Below are 18,471 nucleotides of genomic sequence, written 5' to 3'. Positions count from 1 at the left end.
TCATTGCTATGGGATGGGGGTGTCTGGTCTGGTCCAGCATGGAAGAAATCTCTGCATTTTACGGCATTTTGCAGCAGTTCGTCTTTTAACTGGGAGAAAACAACAAGATCTCATTACACCAGTACTGACATCCCTACACTGACTTCCAGTCCATTTTAGGATTCATTTTAAAATTTTACTACTAGTTTTTAAGAATCTGGCCGGGCACCACCTTACCTGTCTTCGTCGCCACACTCCACCCAGAGCTCTGCGACCTACAGACCAGCTGCTACTGGACCTTCCCAGATCTAGGCTCAGCAACAGGGGCGATAGAGCCTTTTCGGTGGTGGCCCCCAAACTCTGGAACAGCCTACCATTTTATATTAAAGCTGCTCAGAGTTTGGAGCATTTTAAGTCTTTGTTGAAAACCCACTTATTCTCGCTGGTATATACTATTCTCTCAGTGCAGGTTGAGCAGGATATCTTGGATTTTGCTAACACAGTTTTTGAATCGACAGTTTTACTTGTGTTTTATTTGATGTTTTATTCCTTATTTAAACTCATATTTATTTGTTTCATATTTAGCAGGGATTGTTGATTTATCTATATTGTTCTGCTTGTACAACACTTTGGTTCAACTGACATTGTTTTTAAATGTGCTTTAGAAATGAACTTTGACGTGACTTGAGAAATAGTTGCAGCAGCCAGATAAATTCACATAGGAATCAGGAACTGATGCCAGGCACATTAACTGACATCCTGCAGCTACACTGCTAGCTGCTGAACAAAAACCTTGGTATAATTCAAATTGATTCCACCACGACAGAAATCTTTGGCTGCATCTTGAAAACATGTTGTAAGTACATAAAACATTAATGATTTGGGACACTTCTGATGTGGACATGGACATTTTCTATTCCACTTATAATTTAAGTAACAACCTCAGAAGGAGAAGACTGGCCTAATCAGAAGGAATTTTCAATCACATCGAGAGGGGTGGTGTAAACCTTTGAAGATGCGTTCAATAGAAGAATACTCATGTTAACACTTGATCTGATGGTTTCACTCTGGAACCTTAACTCGTTGATTTCAGTCAGGTTGAAGAAATATTGTCCATTAGCCATTTAGGAAGAACAGAAGCACAAATAGTAACAGATATTTTAATGATGAACTGTGCTGTATTGGCTGTAATGTCAGGAGCAGTAGGTGTAAATAGTGTTAGCTATAGTACTGATACCTCTCCATTCCTACCACTGCTATAGTTAATGGAGATCACTACTCATCTAAGTAACTTCACACAACCATGTATCACTGGACATATGAGCTACACGGGATGCTCTTATATTTAGACCAGTGACTACATGTGCTAGACTGTTGTATGACTATGGGAGTCACACGACATGTACATATATATGCACATGACTCGCTGCATGAGGAAGTACCAATCCATCAAAAACCAGACAGAAATGCATGTAAATATAAATATCTATTTTGGCTCGGCTGTGGGATTTTTTTTTTTCTTTATAAGCTGTTACTCATGATCAAGTTTGAAACTCTCAGCTCTTCTTCTAAAATAGGCCTGTCTGACAGTCAGCCTCCAGCTAGAAAATCCACACTTTTTGTAGAAATGTACCGTACAGGTTTCAGATGTCACTCATGCATTCCCACTGTTTATCTGTAACGGTTGCTGAAAATGAAAAGAATATCTAGATTTTCTGCGCACTTTTCTTCTTCCTGCCCTGTATATGTACATCAGTCTTTCCACTCCAACCGACTGGAAGTTCCACAATGCATTATAATATATTCCGTATGCATGAGTGGAGTCCCAATGAGCAAAAATTGTTGTATGGGCTATCTAAAAAGGTTCAAAAAAGGCAACTGGACTTGTAGAGTTTTTTGAGAAGACGTTTCACCACTCATCCAAGTAGCTTCTTCTGTTCTAGCCCCCCCACGACAGGTAAGTACCCAACCGTTAATGGAAATTACCTGCACCGGTTTCTGGTTGTTAACACAACAAGCAAGTTTCAGTAGGAGTTCCTATTTAAACCTCAGACTTCCCACCAGTCCCCTAGAACTGAAGAAGCTACTCGGATGAGTGGTGAAATGTCTTCTCAAAAAACTCTTTTTTGAACCTTTTTGGATATACCATGACCTGGATGACAGAACCTTCACAGACATGTTGTATGGGCTGTTCTCTGTTCCCTTTACCGTGGCATTTCTGGTGGGTTTTTTTTACTTCTAGTTTTTTGCAACATGGTTGAATATTTTTCCGATTCTGAGGTTGTGGATGAACCATAGCAGTAGCAAATTACAGGTAAACATGCTGACCATCGCGGGTGCGTGCGCCGCTCAGAGATGACACCGTCCAGGTCAGAAGACATCATCCGGTGTCTGCACGTCAATCTACATGACAAACCTGATGATAACAGGTAACTCCGGACTCAACGGGGAATAGCACTAGCGTATCATAACAAAATATTGGTGAAATGAACGAGTTTCGCGGCAGATAATGTGTTATTTAGAGGCTGCGTCTCGGTGCCCCAGTCACTCCCGCTATATGGATATACGCTTATCTAATGATCTCCTGAACGAGTGCAAATGACACAAAAGTGATATGGGTGAGAAAATGATTGTATTTTCTGCTACAAATAAGGTCCAGGTTGTAAAAAACAGTAGTTCCCCTTTAAGTCAACTTCTGGTTAGACCAGAAACAAAGCACTTATCATGCTAGTTAACATATACTAGGACTGCTAACAGTTGTAGTATAGTTCTCATTAACAGGAGGACGAGAGGTGACATCTTTTCATGTGTCTCTCATGCGTTCTCGGTGGATCTTTTGATGTCCAGATGTTGTCGGTGTCTAATACGAATAGCTCAGTTAAGTTCATTTCATTTGTCCAAGTCTGAGAACTCGTCCATTGCTCACTCACCCCTGACTTCGACAATTAGATCACATCATCGCGTGGTACGGCAACACTACTGTCATGGACCACAAACGCCCGCAAAGAGAGATGAAGACTGCTGAGAAGTTCACCAGGACTCCACTGTCCTCTCTGCAGAGCATCTACCAGCGTAGAGTCCACAGGAGAGCTGCCTCCATCACCAAGGACTCCACATGCCTGCATTTTCAGCTGCGCATGTATATTAGCACTACTTATTTTATATTTTGTATTATATGTATCTATTTTATATTCTACTTATAAGATATATTGTGGATGGCAAAGAAGAATTTCACTGTAGAGGGAAACATGTTTCCATACTGCACATGAGACAATAAACTCTTTGAATCTTGAATCTCTACTCATTCTTCCTTGTTGCATTTTGATATCAAACTGACTTTAATCATTCATAGTGGCCTTATTACTACAGATGCTCAAGGGCGACCAGTTCATCCGCAAAATCACAGTGCTATTCTTCAAAAATGGTTTAACAGAAACTAAAAAGACTCTTCTATTTGATAATGACTTCAAAGGTAATTCATGCCCTTTTCAGTTTGATGTGATTTTGTTTCTTGTATATTGTTGCCAAGAACAGAGCTTACCATGTTAATGATTTTACAACAGCCTGATATATGCAAGCTAAATTTGAGATTAGGTCAAGAATAAAGTCCAAAGTCCAGCTCATTTCTTTAATTAAATGTCTAAGAACATTTTTCATGCAGTGACCCAGATTGCAGCCATTCAGACATGCCTTCTGTAACCTGACACCTGACATCATCTGGTTTAGGGATCTTTACTGCTGGAGTGAAACCAGATGTCATTCCCCTGCCTGAAAATGGAAAGAAAAAAACAAAAACTCCTCCCCTAACTCGGAGCTCCCATTGTACTTCCTCAAAGTCCAGCGCATATAAACTCACACACTGACCCACTTTAGAAGCAGAGGAAGACGATTTCACACTCCGAGTTCTTCACCAAACTGTTTGACTTTCAAACTTAAGGTAAGTTTGTTTCCTATTGATTTCCTGGTGCAGCGTTTTACTTTCAGTTGTGTCAGTCCCTTCTCTTGAACAGGGCATAGTTTATAGTTTGAATCAAGAATGAGTTGCAGTAAAGGTAAAACTTGTGGGACTAAGCTGGACTGAATAAAATAACACTGAACTCTCTGCAAAAGTGGCACTGATTTCCAAGAAAAGTTAAACTTTATAGGTGTCTTCTTTCTAAATCTAAAAAGGCTTGGATTGACCCAGTAGCACCTTAATAACGTGTTTTGGGGCATCAGAGCAGCAGCCTTATTTGAGAACCATTTGGATTTATGCAGAGTTAATGTAATGACATACCCATGGAAAAACTGAAAAATGATTATTACACAGCAACACAGCACAGCGGATGCACTGTAAATTATTTGCATATGCAGGATGCAGCAGTGTAAACCAGGATACTTCACAAATCTTCAAAGCTAAGAATAACAGATTGGTTTTCTGCTTTTACTTAAGTAAACCTACAAGGTCAGCAGCTTTTTCTTTAGGCAATGCAAAGAAACGGCAGGGAGAACTTGATGAATGACAGATGGCAGGAAACCGGAGAGGTGATGAGGTCGAGAAAAAAGTTCAGATCGTGGAAAATTTTTCAATCCTGGACTTGAAAATGAACAAAGAAAGTGTCTGTGTTTAGTATGAAACTGCTGAGAGGTATCACACATTTTCCTCTGACTTTTATGTACTTTAAGCCACAGACAGCTGGGAAGTTTGCGGGTGTTTCCTCTAAAATCACGTGAAAACCTGAACATGACACCATCACGTGACAGTAAACCCCAAAACAGAAACCCAGTGCAAAATGAAGAAATTATTTTGACAACTAGTTTATTTATCAATGTTATATGTTAACTACGTATAAGCCCTTATGTGGAAATCCATAAACCTCACAGCGCAACCTCAACTAATATTGTTTTTGTTCTTCCAGGATGCTGTCGTGTGTGTGCGTGTTGCTGCTGGCTGTCTCAGCTTTGGGCCAACTGGATGAAGTCTCTCTGGACGCCCAGTGGGAAATGTGGAAGAACACACACCTGAAAGAATACAGTGGCACGGTTAGTGTCTGTTCGCATGTCTCCTATGTAAAGTGTAGTGCTTCACAAAGAAGAAAAAATGCAGCAAAGTTTAAAATACTTTGTTAAAAGTTGTTAAAACATGTAGTTTTAATAATTAATTCTAGGAAACTGCTATTTGGTGTGCTGCATTAAACTAATATCTTAAATAATAATAATAATTATAATTTATACGGTATTGATCCCTGAGGAGAAATTATGTTCCTGCTGTTCGACCCATCCATTTGTTCACACAGTAGTGTGTACAGTTGGAGCAGTGGGCTGCCGCCTCTAAGCAGACTGCCTAAGTATCACTTCTTAATACAATGGAGATTGCACAACGTTATGTTTATAAGCTATAAATCTGTTGTGGTGCAACCTCATATTTCAGCAACTGAAAAAGCAGGCGCAGCAGAGTGATAGTGAAGATCAGTGTGACCTTAATGGGAAAGAATGTCAAATTTTGATCTGTTTTTTAAAATGAGTACAAATTTTGTCCACGCACCAGAGGGTTAGCAGTTCGATCCCCGGAATATGCCACATGCAGAAGTGTCCTTGAATAAGACACTGAACCCCCAGTTGCTCCCAGTGCAGTGGCACTAGCGTGTGAATGTGTGTGTGCTTGTGTGAGTGAATGGGTAGATGTGTCTGTGACTGTAAAGTGCTTTGAGTACCAATAGGTAGAAAAGAGCTATATAAAAGCAAGGCCATTTACCATTTACCATTCCCTGTTGCCTCCAGAAAACGTACATCTTCGTTGAGAGTACTAAAGATTCTACTTCTTTTTTTTTTTTTTTTTTTTTTAAAGCCAGCGTTGAAAGTCTTTCAAAAGTCATGCTAGAAACTGTCTTTGTTCTGTCTTCAAGGCTCTCATGTTATCTCTGTCCCCTCCCTCTCTCTCCCTCTGTTTCACTGAGCTGCTCATCATCATGTGGGCATGTTTGTATTTGACTCATTGTGTCTGCATCTGACTCAGCTGATCAGTTAGAATGGGTCTCTCCCTTTTTTTCTCAGCAGCCCCTTTTTGCTGCCACCAGTCTTGTGGGACTAAGCTGAATATATATATATATATATATACACACACATACCTTGTGCAGTACCTTTCAGGGCTTAAAATGAGGTGGAGTTGAGACCTAAAGTTTTATGTCTTCTACAAATCATTTCCAGTTCTGTTTCACATCCTGAATCTGCTCTGTGATAAGGTTTTCCAACAAAAACGAAAAGTTTTGTCAAGTCGAGGTAAAGATGGTAGAAACATGTCTTATACACTCTGAGCCGCTGTGAGTGTCTCAGGTGTTCCTGCAAGAGCAGATGTTGTAGGAAAACATATTTTATCAGTGAACATTTTGCACAATGTTTGAATTTTGCAACACATTCCAAACTATGCTGCTTGAAAAAAAAAAAAAAAAAAAAAAAAAAGAACTAGTAGGATCATAGTGTTTGCTTCTTTTGCTGAATGTTGGGCAAATTTGCTGTTAAGAAAATGTCTGTTAGGGCTGTCAGTCACCCAGGTCATTGTATATCCAAAAAAGGCTGAAAAAAAAAGGCAACTGGACCTGTGGAGTTCCTTGAAGACAGCAGAAATAGCCTCTTCAATTCAGAACTGAAGATGTTTCACCACAAAACATCTTCAAGGAATTCTACGAAGAACTAAGTCCAGTTGCCTTTTTTTCAGTCTTTTTTGGATCTAATATGACCTAGGTGACTGTCACCCAGTAAGAACTGATTATATTGTGTGATCTGTTTCCGTTTAGGTCTGGTAAAGTTTCTTAATCCCCAACTCTCAAACTAAGAGTGGGGAAATCATAGATATCATAATATTAAAACGGTATACTGGAATACCTCAGATGTATGCAACTCATCCAGCTATTTATGAATTCATGGCAGCTCTCTATTTTTAACAGTAATCATTCCAGTAGTGACTATGCTTGTGTTTTGAGGAAGAAAATATATTTCTTGCCTCAGCTTCTAAGATTCACCTGATACACCATTTATTATTGACAATACTACAGAGACTCACTCTCTGGTAAAACAAGACGCAGTGCTGCGTGTAAGAACTGACCACAAAGCAACACTGCTTGTGTTTGCTTTAATTAAATGCACAAGCGCTCCGTACTGTAACAATTGAGGGGAACAATGTTGACTGGAAAAACATGAAATGTGAAGCCAGCACTGGTTGATCTACTTCCTTGTTTTGGCCTGGAGTGAAAACAAGACAGATGGAGGTAGAGAAGCAAAAGTAAAGCAGGACATGCACGATGAGAGTTTACTGTATCTTTTTCATCAGTAGCCAGCCAGTAAATTCCTAAAAGAATTTATTTCCTAAAGGCTGAAGATCCACTTAAAAAAAAGTCTTTATTTGCTTGCTGTGTTTTGGGATAATTTTAATTCTATACAGACTTTCATTTGTGTCATCTTCAGCCATTTGCTCTGGCAGTGTAACAGCACTGTTGCACGTGTCTGACATTTCCAGCACAGGAAACACTTATTTTCCCATTTTTTTTTTTTCTGTTTCTCTGGCTCTAAAAATGCCTGGCTGGGAGGAAGGAAGCAAATGTAGTTCAGTTGGTGTTAAACCAGAGCTGACTGCAGAATTTACTTCCCGAATGCTTACTGAGCATCTGTTATCCCTCGGCTCTTCACCTCGGGCTAGAGGTCACTGCTCCACAGCTATGGACTGTGTATGTTTGCGTCTACACCGTGTGTGAGCATATACGGATGCATGTGTGCCGTTTATCTGCAGGATGCTTCCTTCCTCGCAGCAAGGCATGTGCTTTGGGTTTAAGAGGAGCCTGTGTGTTTTCTGCATGTGTTGATGCGGGTATCTGTATCAAAGCATGTATGTTTAGGATCATTATATCCTTGTGCTGTAGGCAGAAAAGACATCTCTTTTTCTCTTTTGTGATGATATTAATCAGTATTCCTGCAGCTATTCCTCTGTTTCAGTCCTCCTTGAACTTTCATCACTTCATTTGCTCCTCTCTCCATTTGCATTTTCCATTACTGGAATGGATATTAAGATAGAAACAATGATTATAGTTATACTAATTGTTGCTAAGACCTTGAATACTAAGTAGGACATTTTTCTCTAGGTAACCAACCAATTGCTTGGCTATATCTTATTCCCACATTAAACCTCTAAGTGACAATGCTTGATATCAAGTCAGCACATAAATGACAGATTTCTTAACGCATAATTGACGCACAGTGATGGATCGTGGATGAAGGAATATTTAAAAGCATATCTGTATGAGGTGTAGGAGCGGAGAATGTTGTCTGAATGTGCTCTGGTTTAATTGGCCCAATTAATGAAATGTGGTTTAAAACAGTGAAGCTTTTTTTTATTATTATTATTTGATAATTGTAATGCAAATGTACCCTGTTTGCCCAAATTAGTTTCATTTAGCTGTGAAGTGTTGAAGCAGGAGTAAGGCAAAACTTAAGACTGAAGTAAAGATTTTTAGATGCTTTATAATCAATTTATGCCTAAAAGTGGAGCAGGATCCTCAGAGTCACTCATTTTTGGGGTTTTTTGTTGGACTTGTCTAAGTTGATAATATGCTCCTACGGTCCCAGAGTCACTGTAGTCTTTGTACTACAGTAACTAACGGCTGAAAAATGGCTTCAGTGGCTACAGCTTTTCACGTTAAATAAAAAAGTCTATCTTCAAACTGGAAAAATATAAATGGAAAACAAATCTGTCTCCAACATATGTCAGCGTGACTAGAGATATGTCAGTATAATTTAAAGTCTTACATTTCTTTTACTTGTTTTACATTCATTAGACTAACGCCGGTCAGTTCTGCATTGTGAGACACACAAAATGAACAAAAGTAAAAGAAAAAAGAAAAAAATTAATTAATTTAAAGTGCTTAAACTCTGTAGAATGTCTTATGGTAGGAAATTAAACCTTTACAAACCTTTATTAGATTCAATATCATGTTCAGTCATTAATATAGGTCGCTATAATAAAGATACACAGCAACCTTTCGCCATGAACATTTTTCATTTAGCTCCTTATTGATAAGTAGCTTTATTGTCATTTTTTGTTGTTTGTCTTTCAGAATTCTTGCTCTTATTTAACACCATGTTTGTTTTATGAGTCTGAACACATTTTCTTATGACGTGGCTCATCATCTAATCACGTCTTATACTTTAATGTGCATCAGAAAGCTTGGAAAGCTAAGAAGGACACTTCCAAAGCTTCAAGTTATCAGGATTAGCCCAGTTTTTGAGTTGACACCAGGAAGTGACACCTTCTTGTTTTTGCTTCAGAATGAAGAGGGGATCCGCAGAGCCATCTGGGAGAAGAACATGCGTATGATCGAAGCTCACAACCAGGAGGCAGCGTTGGGCATGCACTCCTACGAACTGGGAATGAACCACCTGGGAGACATGGTGAGTCTGAGGCAGGGCCATACGCTCAAGGCTCCATTTCTACTCACACATCATTCTCTGTCATGCCAGACAAAATGGTATCAATCAAATAATGCTCCAGTTTAGCACATATTAGCGTCAAATGCAAACCTCTGATGTTGAGTGTCCTAGTGCATCATAGTAGAAGACATTAGTCTCATTCATTGACAAAAAGACAAGCAACTGTGCTCATAACTGTCAAGTCCCTCGCCAAACCATGGCACCATGGCACCTCTTTGACACTGTGACCATCTTGTGAAACACATTAAGAAAATGGTGTGTGATCCAAACAATATTTAGACCACCTGTTCTTGTCTTAGCTTTCTGTAATTTGTTCCAGCCTGAGCGGGTGTCATCAAATATTTGACTGTTTAACGCCAAAAGAAATTCACTTTATTGTCAAAAAAATCCATTCTCACGTTTACGAATCCAGAACCATTTTGTTTATAGGCCACAGCCCAGTGTGTTGATAAAAAAAGGTTTCCTGTCTTGAAATCGGTAGTTGTCATGCAGCGACGTGTGGAATCGGTGCATGACTGATGGCACTTTGCAATAAGATGCTGATTCTAACAAACTGTATATCAAAACCGAGTGGAACAAACAGGCTTCATGAAGTGCATGTCTTGTCATGCCTTGCTGAGGCTGATTTATTAGTGACAGGAACATGTATACACATCTGAATTCTGGATCGCCAGTGTCAAGAACAGGTGGCTGAAAATTAAATTAATTACATTCTGACTGCAACTACTTCAGTGAAATCAAATAAATTAATAAATAATTGTTCTGCTTTTAGAATCAGCTCTAATGAAAGCTCCAGGGATTTTTTAAATGTTTGCTGTCAGCCAGTCAACAGCACAGAACTCTTTTTATTGTCATGCTGTCATATCTGTTTTCCATGTGACTGTTTTGTTGTTTCTTCTGCTGCCTCCTCTGGTGTCCCTTTTTGACACTTGTGCAGTGACAAGTGACATTTCACTTTGGGGTAAACTGTGTTAAAGCTGTCTCTTCATGAATTAGTTTTCATCCCCTGTCACCCTGCTGAGTCAAATCCCCCCTCTCTGGGGAAGAATTTCCTCTTCTGCTTGTCTTAAATCTAAATCTAAATCTAAAAATTGTTTTAAATCTAAAAATAAATCCCCGCTTGTCTTGTCCTGAAGTTTCATACCATCTCTTGTCTGGGTGGTACCAGCTGCAACCCTGAACTTTTGCTCGCTTTTAATATGTAATAATATTCGAAAGAAAGCCTCAGCCATATCCTTGAGACTTAAAATATAGTGAAAAATGTTACACTATCCATGCAGACATCAGAGGAGGTTGCAGAGAAGATGACCGGCCTGCAGATCCCACTCAACCATGAGCGCAGCTTTACCATGGCATTCGACGACAAGGTGTCCAGGCTTCCTAAATCTGTCGACTACCGCAAGAAGGGTATGGTGACACCAGTGAAGAACCAGGTAAGAACATTAGTGAATGGAATCAGTGAATGGAATCTCTGAATTGGACTGTTTTTGGCATTTCTTTTTCTTTTTCTTCTTTTTTGGAAGCTTTTGCAGACAAATTTACAACTGAAGGAGACTAAAATAAATCATTTATGCCTGTCAGTGTGTGTGAAGGGATCACTTGTAAAAACAAACCTACAGAGAATCACCACCTACATGTGCTTCTCCTCTTGACTTGCAAGTTTAAACTCTTTGTTAAGCTGCTTGTCCTTCGTCTTTACTGTTGTGTGTACTTATGCCACTCTCATTGCATCACAGCATGCAGCTGAGTAGTAAAAGCCTTGACAACCTCCTGTTCCCTACATGACCGGCTCAGCACCTGGTGAACATAGTGCAGCATTCAGCCCCCCAAAGGCCCAGATATTTCCCTCAGGAGTAGATACAAGACCAAAAACTGAGCTGGAAAAGAGTGAATAGAGGGCTTACATTTACCAGGTGGACAGAATGGAATGAATAATGATGTTATTTTATAACTGCTGAGTCGGAAAATAAGCATCTGTTTGCAAACAAAAACCCTTATTAACTTAAAATATGATGGCATATCAGTGTTCACAAGGATTTCGCTAATCAGCAAAAGAAACTTGGCTTTTTGAAATGAAAACCTACTGCAGGACATTGTTGAAAGGCAATGAAAGCAAAACCTAAAGAATCGGTTTGCTAACTGAATCTTTGGAGGTTATGCTCTGTTCAAAGAACCTGATACGTAGCCAACAATCTGCCAAGTGTTTCTGTGGTTTATGTGACAGAAATAGAATGAATAAATACAGATCAGAAGAACACCAGCTTATGTTATAGAAACCTTCACTGTGATCACAGGTCACATGTTTGGAATGTCACGCCTCAGTGCACACCAAAACAGGTCGTGACAAGACAGAGCACACTGAAACTACTGTGCTATAGTGCACAAGAATCAAAACAGAAAGTGCAAATGTCTGTTTTGATTTTTCTGGTTTTTATAGTTTTTTAGTAGCTGTCGCATAGTTTTTCTACAGTAATATACATTGATGAGGATGTGATAAAGTTCCTAAAGTTGCTTTCAGGCAAAAATTTTCACAGGGACACACAAATCCCACAGCTGATTTCTATAGGCAAGTCGAACCAAAGATATGCATATAATACATTAAATGAAGTTATCATAACTTACATTCAGCAACAAGGCCATACCCTATGAATTGAATTTTTAATCACCTATTAGTCATCTTAGGACTTTTAAGACAATCTGGATTGTTATTGATGGTATATAAATAAAAAGGAATAGAACTGAATAGAAACTTTTTGGGGGGACAAGGAGCCAGATCTTACTCCCCTTCCTTCACATCTGAATACCATTATCCGTTTCCACATTCCACCTCTCTCATCCCTTTCATACTTTTCTTTCAACTCTTCTCATCAACACATGTGTGTAGCCTTTTCCAGACACCATGAAAAATCCTCCATTCCTCTGATGTATCAACCTTGATGTCGCTGCTAAAATGTTAAAAGAAGCACATAATTGCAATTAAAGCAACATGCCAATGAAGACAGTCAGTTCTCACTGTTATTGGTTAAACAAAGGAAAGGCTTTTGGTTATTAATGTGATTAGGCGTCATTAAACAGCCCAGCTTTATTTGTGAAAGCAAGACCGGGAAGTACATAGACTGAACTATGGCATACATCAGTGCGTTGTGCTAACAGGCAGATTAGCCATGTCATGCCATGTAATGAACATGAGCTGAGAGCGAAGCACTGAGCACTGAAACGTGTTAGTTCAGTCAGGAATACTTTATTCAAAGAGATTCATTCCCATTTCCAGTGACTTATCTTTGGTGGTATGGCTCTGTTCAGGGACCTCCCTACCCTTCCATGTGCCTACAGCCTAAGGCAGAGATAGCAGCAGCAAGGACCCCCTAGATACAGAACAGAGCAAGCATCACCGACACAGAAATGCCACGTTATTTGAAACATACAATTGTGCATAGAATCAGATCACAGATAAAGAGCCAGTATGCAGGATTTAGGAAGACTTACAGAATTAGTATTTATTGGTTATGTGTTGAGTTATGGATAACTACAAAACATGGTGTTTTTGTTAGCTTAGCCAGAGTCTGTCCTTCTCCACTTAGCCCACTGTGTTGTGGCGCCATGTTTCTACAGTAGCACAACCAGAACAGACAAACCAAATACTGGCACAATCTGCAGCTTCGCCGCTAGATGCCTCATCCCACCTCTCCTTTAAGCAGATAACCCCAGTGTGTCACCTCCATGCAGTCTATGGTAACCCCAGAGTTGGTGTGGGTGCCAGTGTCACCCCCCCTGGCGGATGAATTTAAATCTGCAGCAATAAACAGGGTTTATTGAGCTGCTCCTCTGCTCTCTCTTGCTCATGAATAATGGAAAAGATTGGCTGCACTCTCTGCATACTAACAACTCTGCTGCTTCATCCACAGCTCCCTTTATGATGACTGGATTGTGTTTTCATGTTTTGTTAGTTTGAGGTGAATTTCAGTTATACCAGCGCTCAGACCCAGTCTCAGTCTCCCCAGGTGAACTGATGCAACTACACATTTACAAAGTTTTTAATTGGGACAACCCAGAGCACTAGTGTGTTGAAGGTGGAGCAGAGGAGGTGCTTTAACTAAAAACTGGGGGAGAGTTTACATTCGGGGAGTTTTACTACTTCAGTAGTTGGGAAGCTTTAACACCGCAGCCCAGGGCTTGTTACGCTATTAGGTTTAACATATGAATTCAAACTTTGAAAAAAACATATGTAGAGATAATTATATCTCCACCAGAATGTTGATTGTTGAACACCATATGCATCAATCTGCTGCTGTTACAACATCCGCTCATCTGGGAAGCCTTTTTCTCAAGATGCTGAACCTGCTGCAGGGATTTGCTTCCATTCAAACACAGAAGCGTTAATGAGCCCTGTGATATGTGTTCCAGATGGAGCTTAAGTCACATTGATGTGCAGTCAAGTTCTTCCGCACCAATTGTTTACAATTTACAAAAAAAAAAAAACCATACAGTATATGTTCGTGTATTTCGTAGCTGAGTTCTTTTCTTCCCTTGGTGAACTTAAAACACAGCATCAGTGTCTGTGATATGTAATTACTCATTGGTAGGATGTACCAGTCCAGCCTGATGATACTCCTTCCCCAAGGCTGGACAACACAACACAGCGCTGCATAAGAGCCAACACACTGTATAACCAGTATATATACTGTACAACCCAAATACACAAACATCACCCAACAAAAACAAACGTCTTTGTCAAAGTTGTCAAAGTCTGCCCTCCAGTGGCCAAAGAGAATATGGCACACACAATTTCACTGGAACTAATTTCTCTCTGTCTGTTTGATCTAATTTGATTTATTAATTTCTTTTTTCTTTATCTCTGATTATCTTTTAATTTTTTACTTGTCTAAAAAAAAGTTGACCCTTACTAATAATTCAAAACTGCCAAATATTCAGTTTATCTTCACATAAGATGAACAAAGGGAGCAAAACACAGTTGAGAAGCTGGAACTCTGGCCTTTTTCTTGTTATCTGCCACAGTGCAACAGCTATATAAATATCTCAATTAAACCTCTAACTCGCTTCGCTTTTATTCGCTTCTGACAGGGTTCCTGTGGCTCCTGTTGGGCCTTCAGCTCTGCCGGGGCACTTGAGGGCCAGCTGGCCAAGAAAACGGGCCAGCTCATTGACCTCAGTCCCCAGAACCTGGTCGACTGCGTCTCAGGGAACGACGGCTGTGGAGGAGGGTACATGACCATCGCCTTCCAGTATGTGCAGGATAACGGAGGCATCGACTCCGAGGCTGCCTACCCATACGTCGGACAGGTAAGAATACACACAAGTCTAAGGAACATAGAAGTGTATTGAGACTAGACTTTCCCTTCAGTAGGTCACAGTGTTGTGCGTCACAGATTTGGGCAAACAAATTTTCGGTATCTATTAAAAACATATCATATGAGTCTCTGGGAAAGAGTTTCCAGTAATGTGTTTAACACTTACTTCTTGCTGTTGGTTCAGTGACGTCCTGTTTTGTGACCACAGACCACAATGAGTACCAGTCTTCATAATGCACTTATGGTGCACAGAAAAAGGTCAGAAGCTGTACTGTTACAAGTGAGACTAACTGATATGTTAGTTAGATTCTGTTGAATAGTAGTGTGTTTGGGAAGAGTCAGACAAAAATACATTTTCAAAAGTTCTCAGTTGTTTAGGTGTGGGTATGTCAAGAAAACAAGCTGGATTTGTAGGGTTTTTCTTGAAACTGAGGAAGCCACTTAGATGAGTTGCAAAACGTCTTCGAGAAAATCCAGTTCCCCTTGTTTTCAGCTTATTTAGATGTTGTTCTATAAAGCGGGGGTGCTTAGTAGAATCAGTTTATTAGAATCGCACCACACATCTACCTTCCAGCATCTCATCAAAAGCTCTCTGGGTGACACTTTGCAGCTCTGCCGCTCTCCAAAAGCCACGGAATGGCCACTGGTTGATAATCTAAGCAGTCATGTCAAACTGCAGCTTCTTCTCGGGAAGCTGTCTCTCCTAAAGATCTTTTATGTTTGTGGTTTTAAATGATACGCACCAGTAAAACCTGTTACAGACCTGCTCACATGATTCAAAAAATCCCACACACACATTTTCCATTTTGACCCTAAAGCCACGGCAAATGTTCAACTGACAGGAGGTGATTCAGCAGAAATGACAGGGGCGGAATTCTTCTCATGAAGCAAACATACTGTAGTTTCCTCTTTAGTAATTTTTTGGTGATAGAAGGAAGTATGTGTGCTTGGCTAAGGCTGAAAGCTGCACACGCTCCACTGTTTGCATACTTCGAACGTGATCCGTCATTGTCATGTGAAATGAGCATGTGACTGTAAAATCACAAGGTGTGTGGCATAGTTCCAACTAAGCATTAATGATTTATTAATAATTGTCTTGCTGATCATTCATTCATTTGGTTTAAAAACAAGAAGAGAAGCAGGTTTTCATATTCATGCATTCAAATGAAATGAAATTTTTTCTTAATTAGCTTGTTCTTGCTGCTTTTCATTTGTGTCCAGTTTTCTTAGCTGCTCACTGACACTCTTTCTCAGTTTGTACATGTCGAGAACTGCCATTTCTGAAATCAGAAACAAAAGCGCTCTCTCCCCCTTCGTTTCGCATGCAGGACCAGCCCTGCCGCTACAACTCATCAGGCATGGCGGCCCAGTGCCGAGGCTACAAAGAGATCCCAGTGGGTGACGAGCATGCGCTGGCTGTCGCACTCTTTAAAGTGGGCCCCGTGTCTGTGGGCATTGACGCCACTCAGCCCAGCTTCCAGTTCTACCAACGAGGTCAGTGAGAGATATCTGCTTTCCGATATCGCTGTAATGAAGATATGTGTCAGGTCATTCACTTAATGGATGAAATATATTGCTTTCCAACAAAAAAAAAAACAGTGTATGAAAGAGCTTTTAAATTAGAAAGACTTTATTATAAGGTATCACTGATGTGTTGGATTTAATTTATATTTAGACGCTTAAACCTTTCTTTTTTGCTTAAAGTAGTGTTGTTCTCATTTCGGTTTGGATTGCTGCTGTCATACTTTCAACAAGGAAATAATTAAATTTACATTCTTCTCCCAACATATTCTTCCTCATTGTGTATTTCCTGTTTTTTGTTTTTTCAATTTTAAAGGGATAGTTTAGTTTAGTTTAGTTTATAACACCTGATGGCTGCTTCAAATGATAATTTTATTCTGCTTAGACTGAATCTGATTTTAGGCTGTTTGGGATTTTGTCAAATGATTTTCACTGTGTCATTGTGACGAATTTGCATACAGTTACAGAAAACCGAAATAAAATCACACCCATTGTGTGCTGTGAGAGATAATCTCCAGTGTGTGTCATGTCCTCCACATAAAAGCTGTATGAGCTACTGTGTTTGCAGGTTGGTTCACTGATGCACAATATGCCTCTCTGTCTCCCCTCTGTCATGTGACCAGGTGTTTACTACGACCGCAACTGCAACAAAGACGACATCAATCATGCTGTGCTGGCAGTCGGCTACGGAGTGAACACCAAGGGGAAGAAGTTCTGGATTGTCAAGAACAGGTGGGAAACATCACCTGTCTGAATGGCATCAGGTGGCTCATGAGGCCACCAAAATGAAATGACGGGTTGTTTGTCGGCGTAGCCTTGATTTGATGTCTCCTGTCAGAGTTGTTGTTTGTCTCCTGGCGATGCTCAACACCTCTCATGTCTCCATGTCTCCATCTCTGTCCCCATGCTTTGTCTTTCCCTTGACAGCTGGAGTGAGTCCTGGGGCAACAAGGGCTACATCCTGATGGCACGCAACCGTGGCAACCTCTGCGGCATCGCCAACCTCGCCAGCTACCCTGTCATGTGAAGAAGCATGGAGCTCAGAGAAATACGAGGGAGGACGAGGAAGGAGCTACACAAAATACACTTAATTTCAACAACCACTACAAAATGTAAAACATATCACTGAATTTACACAGATTTTACAAACATATAAAAGCAATTCACATTGGATTTACTGTGTCTAAGGGAGGGAAGGGTTTAAATATTATGGAGTCTCAAACGAGGATGTTTGGTTATCCTGAGTTTTATAAAGCACTTTAAACCTCTGAAGTCTTTTCAGTTGATCTCTAAAGCAGCAGATCTCCACCGTGGTCTGATCCCCAAAGAAACACATGAAAGAAAAGAAACACATTTTATTACTTCCAATGTGTGGCGTTGGTGGAATTCCTCTGAGGTTGGTTTTATGCCGAAGTGCCAAGTTACATAAATCCATATAAACCCACTAGGCTCAATAAAATTTAACTCAATATTTGGCTGGTAGTCAGTGATAGTTTCAGTCCCCAGTTTTAATTTCCTTTTGTGTGAATGCTAACAGTCAGGAAACAGGAAAAAAAAAAAAACATTGCTGGGCGATGAGAGCCTTTCCTGTGAATGAAGAGTCACTTCCTCATGTCAAATCTTAACCAGTTTTTCTCTTGATCATGTGGACTTTTGTTGTTGTCGTTGTTCTGTTCAGCACTTTTCTAATGATTAAATTGTAAACTGATGTTTTCTATGAAATTGAATAAAGGTCTCATTTTGAAGTTGAATGAATAATTTGGATTAATTGATGTTAAAACAAGGAAACTTGTTACTAAGACCTGTAAATACCCAGCACCAGAAATGCAGACAAGTCTGATAAATGTGTAATTTGACAACTTGATACATCAATAATGCATGAGCCAAACACAACACAGTAGGGCTCATTTGGGTTCCCGTTCTGGGGAGAATCTCAACAGATAACTGGTTTCTCACATAATTATAATTTTCTCAAATGCTTCAGTTAGTCCTCACTCTTTTTTTTGAAAATAACGATTACACAGCAAGAGATGCACTGCAGACAGCCATGTTGTTAAATGAAATGTCTTTAACATATAGCAAAAATCTGTGAGTTACAGTAAATAGAATTATTGTGAATATGGTACTGAACCAGGCTATAAACGTACAAGTAATTCTCCGTATTGGGAAGTATGCTTCGAAATCAATTTTCTCATCAAGAAGCAGA

The 18,471-nt window shown here is 39.8% G+C and overlaps 1 protein-coding gene across 1 annotated transcript; it reads left to right on the top strand.

Moving 5' to 3' along the window:
• Positions 1-3,770: 3,770 nt before the first annotated feature.
• On the top strand, positions 3,771-18,016 carry ctsk (cathepsin K). The gene is made up of 8 exons (XM_084557331.1): positions 3,771-3,916; positions 4,878-5,001; positions 9,274-9,396; positions 10,716-10,868; positions 14,518-14,736; positions 16,073-16,238; positions 16,889-16,997; positions 17,193-18,016. Exons 2-8 carry the CDS (start codon positions 4,879-4,881, stop codon positions 17,290-17,292), a joined length of 993 nt encoding a protein of 330 aa, XP_084413457.1. The 5' UTR covers positions 3,771-3,916; position 4,878; the 3' UTR covers positions 17,293-18,016.
• Positions 18,017-18,471: the final 455 nt, after the last annotated feature.

The sequence above is a fragment of the Chelon labrosus genome, assembly GCF_963514085.1.
Source record: "Chelon labrosus genome assembly, chromosome: 12".
Classification (NCBI taxonomy): Eukaryota; Metazoa; Chordata; class Actinopteri; order Mugiliformes; family Mugilidae; genus Chelon; species Chelon labrosus.
The sequence above is the reverse complement of the archived record's forward strand: the minus strand, read 5'-3'. Positions and strand labels throughout refer to the sequence as shown.

Coding starts and splice junctions, on each gene's coding strand:
- ctsk (XM_084557331.1), top strand. CDS start 4,879: ATGCTGTCGTGTGTGTGCGTGTTGCTGCTGGCTGTCTCAGCTTTGGGC. Junction 9,397..10,715: donor TGAACCACCTGGGAGACATG/GTGAGTCTGAGG, acceptor CTATCCATGCAG/ACATCAGAGGAGGTTGCAGA. Junction 16,239..16,888: donor CTTCCAGTTCTACCAACGAG/GTCAGTGAGAGA, acceptor TCATGTGACCAG/GTGTTTACTACGACCGCAAC.